The 11,286-nt window shown below is 33.7% G+C and overlaps 1 protein-coding gene and 1 long non-coding RNA gene across 2 annotated transcripts; one reads left to right on the top strand and one right to left on the bottom strand.

Annotated features, from left to right (window-relative positions):
- Positions 1-439: 439 nt before the first annotated feature.
- Positions 440-5,463, top strand: LOC130050244 (uncharacterized). The gene is made up of 2 exons (XR_008798680.1): positions 440-536; positions 4,840-5,463. It is a non-coding gene; the product is annotated as an uncharacterized LOC130050244 (long non-coding RNA).
- LOC125659460 (uncharacterized) lies at positions 1,372-5,260 on the bottom strand. Its single transcript, XM_048891132.2, has 3 exons — positions 4,826-5,260; positions 2,055-2,136; positions 1,372-1,685 (listed from the first exon to the last, which is right to left on the bottom strand). Exons 1-3 carry the CDS (start codon positions 5,258-5,260, stop codon positions 1,639-1,641), a joined length of 564 nt encoding a protein of 187 aa, XP_048747089.2. The 3' UTR covers positions 1,372-1,638.
- Positions 5,464-11,286: the final 5,823 nt, after the last annotated feature.

The following is an 11,286-nucleotide window of genomic DNA, read 5'->3' as shown; positions in this document are numbered from 1 at the left end:
TCATCTAACAAAACTCACTGGACTCAAACATATTACAATTATGATTTGGAAGTTTTATCAATTACAATCAATCCACTAAAGTAATGATAACTATAGGGAATACTATAAAGTTGTTAATTCCATGGTGAAAACTTACTTTGTACATTAAGCGAACCAGCTAGGATCTAAGATTTTCAGAGGGGCGGGGGGGGGGGGGGGGTGCGAATACCAAGAAAATTACCCGAGGGATGTTAACGAGTGGCGAGGGTTATAATCCCAAAATATTATAAAACTCATTTTGAAGAGGTAGAAATACCCAGAGATATCAAATGTAATTAAAATCTGATTACCACATTTCCTCCATTTCTTTTCTTTAGATTGTCGCTGTGTGGGGCGGCGACAGAGAAAAAAGAACAAGTTTTTCATTAGACGTGCCATATTAATCCCACGTAGATAATGCAAATTAGGGAGTTATTGTTGTGTAAGTGCTTCATGCGTTTCGATGATGTTTACGTGCCTGCGAATACTGGGAACCTGCAATACTTCGATTAATCAGGGTAACATATTCCTCATTGTTCGATAGAGACCACGTAAATAAAGTAGATTCTGTATACGAGAAACGTCGAGATGTGGACAGGTGTGAAATGACGGTCGTATTCTTTCTCTATGGCGTATATACATTTGTAACTCAAGGCCCGTGTTTACGCTTTAAATAGTATCTATTGCAATGTTTACTGTGTGGAAGTGTCTAAATATTTTGTCCGCAACATCATGCTACTATCTACTGACCCCGCGTACAAAATATGTTCACCCTATAACAAACATATATTTAATGGCGGGGGGGGGGGGATCAACTTATTCAGTGAATCAGTTATCTTTTTTTTTTTTTTTTTTTTTTTTTTTTTTTTTTTTTTTATACATCGTTTCACATTCATTTTGGGAAGAGAAACGTGAGTTCTTACTTCGTCATTGTCACCAGAGGAACCAAGAGATATTCACCTATAACCAGATGGAATTGGATTTAGTGTGGTCACTTTCATATTTCGTACAGAATACCGACATACCAAATCCTACATATTAGTTTACTACGTACATGTATATATCAAAACGCATTATCACCTGGCTGTAAATTTCAGCTCATTATCGGTAATTTACAGTATATTATAAGTAGAATATTGACAAAGCAATCCTACGTGTCTACGAATGATCTGCCAAATACCTCCAATCTTCATATTAAAACAGAGACACGTTCTCCGCTGATTAACACATTAATTTTTTTTTAACTTTGGTTCATTGGTTCAGTTGTATCTTTCATGCACTTTGTTCATAAAATATATGAAACTAAGGAGCTTTGTTCGTGAAAATCTTTGAAATAGATAATTTCTAACTTCATTACGAAAGTATACAAAGAGTTTATTTTGTACCCAACGTTCTACAGTTCTAGAAAGTTCGTGTTACCAAGTTCACATTGATTTCCGTATCCGTACGCATTGAACTAGATATTCGTGTTTGTCAACAACTCTGTACCTTGACGGGGAAGAGAGCGGGGGAAAGGGGGGGGGGTATTACAGCTGTTCCTAGTCACACGTGACACCCCCACCCCACCTCGACTGATGTACTCGTGATCTCTAAATTTAGTTTACATGTACATGTATTCTCTCACTCTTCTCCCCGTGTTCCCTGGGGTTTCATCCTCTGTCGTTTTTCTGAAACAAACAAAAAATAAACACATGTAAATAAATATTTTTAAAAATGATAAACCATAGAAACACGACCCAAAGTATCAATTTTATAATGACGTAAATAATACATCAAAGAAATATTCGATTTAAACATTTAGCACAATACTGTTGACTTTAAACCTGTGCATGTTAAATTTTAACAATAAACTGTCGTCAACATGTCGAGCGGTACAGCTGACATTTTTTAAAACAAGAATGCCGGAATAGTATTGAAAATCGATTTGACGACACATACTACCTCTATAGATTTAGAGCGATGTAGTTGCATATAAAACTTGAATCGACCTATATTTAAGTTTTCTGACCCAAATCAGTAAACATGTTGATAGGTACCTGTTAAACTTTCCCGGCGTTCTCGTAAACCCTGTAATTGGTTCTTCATCTTGTATATCGTCAACAGAACGTCTAAATAAATCTGCAATTTTTAAGCGGAATATCAGAAATTATGGTCACAGCCTGGTTAACCTGAGGGTAAACCATAAAAACCTAATACAGCGGGGGACTAATGTACTCAATTCAAGCAAAGCTTAAAGCTGTAGCTGCAGCTCTCTGAGAAAATATTGGGTATGATCAGAGATCTCTGCTCTCTCAGAGAGCTAGTTCTGCAGCTATGATAAAGCTTACTGTCTTTAGTCTTCTTTATTACAGTTTACATTATGTGCTGAGTTGATAGACGGACCATTTGAATAAACATGTAAAATACATCAGGAACGTGGTATTTAGGAAATGCCATGAAATCTTCTCAATATTCTCATAGATCAAAGAATGTTACTTATTGATATGCATACGGGCTTTTCAATCTACGTGCTTGGCATGATACATGCTTATGTATAAGATTATGTAATGTTGCATCTTTATCCTAGCGCTTTGCACGTTATGTAGTCAATATAAATATACTACATCCCGGTGTTTGATGCAACCAGTAATCCATCTAGGAACTTTTATCATTATGCTCATTGTTAAATTAGAACCTATTCTATATTTCTCTCTCTCTCTCTCTCTCTCTCTCTCTCTCTCTCTCTCTCTCTCTGTGGGTGGGTGTTTCACACATGCAATACTGTTGTTTTATAATTATTCTAATGCTCTGAGAACACGTTGTCTTACATTGTTTCCTCGCCTTGTACTTTTATAAGTCACACGAGTTTTGAAGTATTGTATTTGTGATGTCGCGGTATCTTAGTGATAGAGCGTTCGCTTCGTAACCGGGAGGTCGTGGGTTCGAGCGCCGCTCGTGCCAAAGTCAAACGCTCGGCATTTACTAGCTGCAATAATGTAGCCCTCTCTGATTTTTTTTTTTTTTTTTTTTTTTTTTTTTTATAGGGAGAGGGCTACAACTCCTTAGGATCTCCGTAATGGTGCAAATGCGGGAGTGATTCACTCCCGCAACATTTGCGCTCATTCTAAACATTTCCTGACTTTCTTTATGTAAATAAAATGATATTCTATGTTTCTTAGTCAATATATAAATTTACAACCTGCAACTTAAGATTTGTGAGGCTCTATTCTACCGTTTTCAACAATTTCGATGAATTCCAATTTCTCGATTCATATTTGTGCGCCATGTTTGATGTACTGAAGTTTCAACTTCCGATTGTCAAGTCATTTGCATATGCCATATAAGGTAGTATTTACATCAATGGACAAGTATGGAGGCGAAAGCTATTTCGTCGGTATTGAAAAGGTTTGAATTTAATATCAAGTTAAAAACCGAACTGCAGAGTGTAAATTCTTTCTGCAACAATATGATTTCCCTTTCTTTGTCGAAGTGGCTCGAGTAACTACATTTTCGCGCTGATTGTCAATGTTTAGGTTTTTCATTAGATCCACCTACGAGATCTCGCGATAACAAGCATGGCGGAGCAGACGAAGAATTTTGCATGCTGTTCATTATATTTAATGAAAAACACCTTTATTAGACATGCCCGAGCACAAAGTTGGTACTCCTTTTGGTGTAAACAACATTTAGGACTAATACATAGAGTTTATTATCGGTTATTCATAAAATTATTTTGCACCATTACGGAGATCCTATGGAATTGTAGCCCTATCCCGAAAACGTCAGAATTAAAAAATTGGATAGGGCTACATTATTGCAGCTAGGCATTTACAGAAGAGAACAACGGGTCTTTCGGATATGATCTTAAAACCCGAGATCCCGTGTCGCGGCAGGCGTTGCCTCAATAAAGAACCCTCACTGCTACGGCCCTGAGCGCTCCAGCATACGTCTGAATTTGTGGTACTTCACCTACAGCTGGTAAAGTCTTAATACGAGTGAAAAATTCTCGACGGAACGTAAAAAATAATAAATCGTGATATGATATGAATGTCCATGCGTAGACCCTTTGTTTACTTGAATTAGGATGTGCACTGACTCCTTCCTTAAGTCTTGTCCATTCCGTAGGTATCCAGGTTAGAATAGGTCCTAAGAGGCAACTAAATGGGGCGCTCCTTCGGACGAGACCGTAAAAATCGAGGCTCCGTGTCACAGCAGGTGTGGCACTATAAAGATCCCTCCCTGAACAAAAGCCTTAAGCGCCAAGCATAGGTCTAAATTTTACAGCCCTTCACTGGCAATGGTGACGTCTCTATATGAGTAAAAAATTCTTGAGTGGGACGTTAAACAATATAAAATCAATCAATCCTTCTTGTCCAATGTAATTTCGTCCCAACCTGAAACTCAAGTATGTATGTCAATGTGTTTACTCTGCTTTTTGGTTTCCTTTCATTGTGTGTGTAATGCTCCTATGCCCTGTTTGGGCTCTGCATTCTAAATAATTCTATTCCATAGAAAGAATGAAGAAAATTGAGAAATCTTACATATGTACCCGCCCTGTTGTCAGAAACATTCTTAACCAATGAAATAAATCTAACATCATGTACTTTCTCCAACAATCACAAAAGAGAAAGCAAACATGTCAAAGATTACGCCGTCTTCCTTGGTAACGATCCATTTCTTAAGTCAAACATTAAATTAATGTAGTTTGTTAATGTTCAATAGAAAATGAATAAGATTTCGGTAACTATGCACTGCAAACGAGATGTAAACAATTTTTGTTCATTGCTACGAATTTTGCCATGTCCGTTTGAACTCATACACATCTCACCTTCTTCCTTTCAGAGGCAGTCATGCTCTTGCGTTTGGGAGGAGGACTCTGCGTGAAGTTAAATATGCTAGTGCAGTCGTTGGGGGTGCACCCTACATCCCCGAGGTGGCTCTGTACTGCAGGGAGGGGGTCTGACATCATCCTCTGGTCCTTCGCCGCTTTTCTTTTTCCCTCATGGATGGTATCGGCTTGAGTTCTCTTCAACAGTCTCCTTTGTACTCTGACAAATGTAACCTTGTCATTTATGAATTCTTCCTGATTCTGATTGTTGACCCCCGGACTTTGGATACCGTCTGTTCGTGTAGGGTTGATGAGTTCTGGTGTGCTACTGAAGATACTCTCTGCCGAGTCTGTGTACAAGCGCCGACATTCTGGCGTTTTCGTGGGCTTCTTGCGACGTGTTGGGGGAACAAATTTCTGACTATTTCGTACCATTTCAGTGATTTCTGGAAATAAACTTTTTTAAAATTGAAAATAAGGTCATAATTTCTTTGCTGTGAGCATTATTTACCAAATCTTGACTTTTCTCAGAATTGTCAAAAATGTTGAAAATATATTTTTAAGCGACCGATTAGAATGATATTGAAATGTATTACCGTAGCTATCCCAGAGATTAAAGTCATACTGTATACCACGAGGGATGCCTTTGAATTACCACTTTTTCCTTAATCCAAAACACTACCATGACTGTTGTGTTATTGAAGACCATAAAATTAATATGATATTGATATATACAGGTATTATAATTATTCTCTTATTCATGCGCAGTTTGACGTAAGGGGGATCCCCTTCCTCTATCGATATCAATATCATCTTATCTGTTCTCCGGAGCATTTTATAAACGTGAACATAATTCGATAAATCAGGTTTAAACTGCAACTATTGTTAGACGTGAGTACGTGACAGACATCATTCATGCACCGTCAAGAGTGCACGGTAATTTAAGACTCAGGTTTGTGATGACAGATCTGTCCCCCCACACACCAAGAACCTCCGTCACCTGTTCAAGGCCACAACATACTAGTATGTATGCACGTGATAGATCATGGATATGAAAAACCGACTGTGTACAGCTTTTCCCCGTGCATCCTTAAAATAGACAAATTCAATGAAAACACTCACGCTGAAACTACATTGCTAGATCTGTAGATATCAGACTGAAAACTCTGTACGTTTCCGATTCTCTCTCATACAATGAAAAACTTTCACACTAAAACTCTAAGTTGTCAAGTCTCTATCAGTTATTGGCATTGCAACGATCGAAAGAATGCCGCGGTCATTATTCTGCGATATACCTTCATACGAAATAGCTGAATGTGAGAAAATTGATACACATCTTGCATGCACTTCGTATTTTGTTAATACAACAATAACATCGCTAACTGCTAATTCCATTTAATAATCATAGAATTAATCAATATATATATTTTGCAAAACAAATTTATAAATGACTGAAGAACATTTGTCATTCAATATAAATCAATCGTCTGCATTCCGAGATCAATACACATGTAAACAAACACGTCGATGCACGGACAACTTAACCCTCTTCCACGTAATTTGTCGTTTTCTTGGACTGTGCATTCATAGCAGTTGATATAATCCGTCAACATCAAACTAAATACTTAAAAGTTTCCAAAATAGCTCCAGTATACCCTACCATGTCACCTTTTTCGTCATCAGCCTAGTTCGTTTCGGAAACTAGCATGACGTCACGATAACCTAATTCATAGCTATATACGTAAACTTTCTGGGCCGTAGTAGAATAGAAATAAAGTTCTTTTTTATGGATGGTGCAGGATAATCCCCTCGGTTTGAAATATAAAAGCCTCGGCTTTTATATTTCAAAAAATATTTCTCGACCTCGGAGGAAATCCTGCAACATACACGGAAACGCGATTTTTATTTCTTAAATAAAAAAAACTTCCACACTGAAACTTGTTGAAGATGAAACTTGGTGTGTTTTTTCCTCTTTTCATTTCAGACAATATACAGAAATATACAGATGTAAAATATACAAGGGTTTTTTTTTTTCTTGTAAAAGAAGCAAAATAAAGGGGCGTAGTCGGTACAACAGTGTAGACAAATCACGTGCTGTATATACACCTTACAATCAAGTGCAAAAGGTTTTTTTCCATTCATGATTATTGTAGCATAAACTTTGACTCATTTTCATTTACAAGAAATTTGTAAAAACAGTTAATTTCTAAATCACATTTCTTTGATCCAGAACAACGTAAATTTTCCATAAGATAGTTTCTAATGTTATATATATATAGAGAGAGAGAGAGAGAGAGAGAGAGAGAGAGCCTTCAGGCATACCTTGATGTCCAATGTTGTCATCGGGTTGACAACATATGTAGCACATGTTTCTCGTTGCACTGAGTTGCTAATATATCACAGTTTATTACATTCATATCTATATACATGTATAATATTGCCATCGGGTATTAACAAGTGTAGAGAAACCATCTCTCCTTGCACTAGGTTACTTCTGTTGCATTCATACATACACGTGTGTATATGGCATCTAAATGATTTCTCCATCAATTACTTGTGTCCAGATCATTTTAGCAGCTTTTCGTAGGACATTGTTTTGCCAGGAAAAGACAGCATGATCCGTATATTTTCTTCGTGTAACTTTGTTAAATTGTACAAGTTTACAAATTCTACATGATATATTATTTCATCTATTTTTTTTATTTATTTTTTTTTTATTATTTTTTTTTTGCTCCCTTATAATACAACCCCAGTGTTTTTCCAAGTGATTTTAAAATAGAGCTAATTCTCTGTCCAAGATATTTTTCATCATTTTAGAATTAAATACAGTATATAAAGTACTCAGTATCTTTAACAACTGCTGACAGAATGAACTGTATGTGATATCTAGATAATACATTTATATACAACAGAACTAGTAACATAACAATGAATACATAAAATAAATGTACATCACAATTTATAAGTCGAGGTCTGCAACTTTGCTTTCGCGGTGTATGTGAATCATTTTTTATGTATTTTTCCAAACAGATTTTACAGGTGTCCTGAACACGTTTCCATTTGTTTTCATTCAGCTGTACATGTCAATTTGTTTGAACTCACAAGTATGGACTAAAAAATCCACTTCTGAGTTTCTTTTAATAAAAAGAAGTCTGTCTCGTGTATATTTAAATAATATGCACAAGTAGAGTCAAACTTATTTTTATAGATTATCATCTAATAGCTTATTTTAGCATGAAGTTTTCACAAAGTGTACTATACCGGTAAAATACATTAGATCTCACATCAAAAAACATTATAATAAGCAATATATTCTAACAAGAATTTATTTCCATTCCAGATGGTAGTGGATACTTATATGTATATTAATTATATCTTATAATCATTTGCTTTGTTGAATGCAGAGACCTAAATAACTTCACTATAAAAGTTCAGAATTCTCAACAAACTGTACACATCTATACTATGATAGTATTTACAACAAACTGTACACATCTATACTATGATAGTATTTACAACAAACTGTACATATCAATACTACGATAGTATTCTCAACAAACTGTACATATCTATACTATGATAGTATTTACAACAAACTATACATATCAATACTACGATAGTAGTTTACAACAAACTGTACATATCAATACTATGATAGTATTTACAACAAACTGTACATATCTATACTATGATAGTATTTACAACAAACTGTACATATCAATACTACGATAGTATTTACAACAAACTGTACATATCAATACTACGATAGTATTTACAACAAACTGTACATATCAATACTACGATAGTAGTTTACAACAAACTGTACATATCTATACTATGATAGTATTTACAACAAACTATACATATCAATACTACGATAGTAGTTTACAACAAACTGTAGATATCAATACTACGATAGTATTTACAACAAACCGTACATATCTATACTATGATAGTATTTACAACAAACTATACATATCAATACTACGATAGTAGTTTACAACAAACTATACATATCAATACTACGATAGTATTTACAACAAACTGTACATATCAATACTACGATAGTATTTATAACAAAATGTACATATCAATACTATGATAGTAGTTTACAACAAACTGTACATATCAATACTACGATAGTAGTTTACAACAAACTGTACATATCAATACTACGATAGTAGTTTACAACAAACTGTAGATATCAATACTACGATAGTATTTACAACAAACCGTACATATCTATACTATGATAGTATTTACAACAAACTGTACATATCAATACTACGATAGTATTTACAACAAACTGTACATATCAATACTACGATAGTATTTACAACAAACTGTACATATCAATACTACGATAGTAGTTTACAACAAACTGTACATATCAATACTACGATAGTATTTACAACAAACTGTACATATCAATACTATGATAGTAGTTTACAACAAACTGTACATATCAATACTACGATAGTATTTACAACAAACTGTACATATCAATACTACTATAGTATTTACAACAAACTGTACATATCAATACTATGATAGTATTTACAACAAACTGCATATCAATACTACGATAGTAGTTTACAACAAACTGTACATATCAATACTACGATAGTATTTACAACAAACTGTACATATCAATACTACGATAGTATTTACAACAAACTGTACATATCAATACTACGATAGTATTTACAACAAACTGTACATATCAATACTACGATAGTATTTACAACAAACTGTACATATCAATACTACGATAGTATTTACAACAAACTGTACATATCAATACTACGATAGTATTTACAACAAACTGTACATATCAATACTACGATAGTATTTACAACAAACTGTACATATCAATACTATGATAGTATTTACAACAAACTGTACACATCTATACTATGATAGTATTTACAACAAACTGTACATATCTATACTATGATAGTATTTACAACAAACTGTACATATCAATACTATGATAGTATTTACAACAAACTGTACATATCAATACTACGATAGTATTTACAACAAACTGTACATATCAATACTACGATAGTATTTACAACAAACTGTACACATCTATACTATGATAGTATTTACAACAAACTGTACATATCTATACTATGATAGTAGTTTACAACAAACTGTACATATCAATACTATGATAGTATTTACAACAAACTGCATATCAATACTACGATAGTATTTACAACAAACTGTACATATCAATACTACGATAGTATTTACAACAAACTGTACATATCAATACTACGATAGTATTTACAACAAACTGTACATATCTATACTATGATAGTATTTACAACAAACTGTACATATCAATACTACGATAGTAGTTTACAACAAACTGTACATATCAATACTATGATAGTATTTACAACAAACTGTACATATCAATACTACGATAGTAGTTTACAACAAACTGTACATATCAATACTACGATAGTATTTACAACAAACTGTACATATCAATACTATGATAGTATTCTCAACAAACTGTACATATCTATACTACGATAGTATTTACAACAAACTGTACATATCAATACTATGATAGTATTTACAACAAACTGTACATATCAATACTACGATAGTAGTTTACAACAAACTGTACATATCAATACTACGATAGTAATTTACAACAAACTGTACATATCAATACTACGATAGTAGTTTACAACAAACTGTACATATCAATACTACGATAGTAGTTTACAACAAACTGTACATATCAATACTACTATAGTATTTACAACAAACTGTACATATCTATACTACGATAGTATTTACAACAAACTGTACATATCAATACTACGATAGTAGTTTACAACAAACTGTACATATCAATACTACGATAGTAATTTACAACAAACTGTACATATCAATACTACGATAGTAGTTTACAACAAACTGTACATATCAATACTACGATAGTAGTTTACAACAAACTGTACATATCAATACTACTATAGTATTTACAACAAACTGTACATATCTATACTACGATAGTATTTACAACAAACTGTACATATCAATACTACGATAGTAATTTACAACAAACTGTACATATCAATACTACGATAGTATTCTCAACAAACTGTACATATCAATACTACGATAGTAGTTTACAACAAACTGTACATATCTATACTATGATAGTATTTACAACAAACTGTACATATCAATACTACGATAGTATTTACAACAAACTGTACATATCAATACTACGATAGTAATTTACAACAAACTGTACATATCAATACTACGATAGTAGTTTACAACAAACTGTACATATCTATACTATGATAGTATTTACAACAAACTGTACATATCAATACTACGATAGTATTTACAACTCCCTTCACTGATAGACTTATAGGTTGTTGTTGGGTTGTTGTTGTTTTTGTTTTTTTTTTGGGGGGGGGGGG

The sequence above is a fragment of the Ostrea edulis genome, chromosome 9 (assembly GCF_947568905.1).
Source record: "Ostrea edulis chromosome 9, xbOstEdul1.1, whole genome shotgun sequence".
Classification (NCBI taxonomy): domain Eukaryota; kingdom Metazoa; phylum Mollusca; class Bivalvia; order Ostreida; family Ostreidae; genus Ostrea; species Ostrea edulis.
This window is presented reverse-complemented; position numbering and strand designations above follow the sequence as displayed.

Excerpts from the sequence above, each read along its gene's own strand:
- LOC125659460 (XM_048891132.2), bottom strand. The coding sequence starts at position 5,260 with ATGGTACGAAATAGTCAGAAATTTGTTCCCCCAACACGTCGCAAGAAG. Across the intron at positions 2,137-4,825 it reads CTGCCTCTGAAAGGAAGAAG|ATTTATTTAGACGTTCTGTT; the intron begins GTGAGATGTGTA and ends TAAAAATTGCAG. Across the intron at positions 1,686-2,054 it reads ACGCCGGGAAAGTTTAACAG|AAAAACGACAGAGGATGAAA; the intron begins GTACCTATCAAC and ends TGTTTGTTTCAG.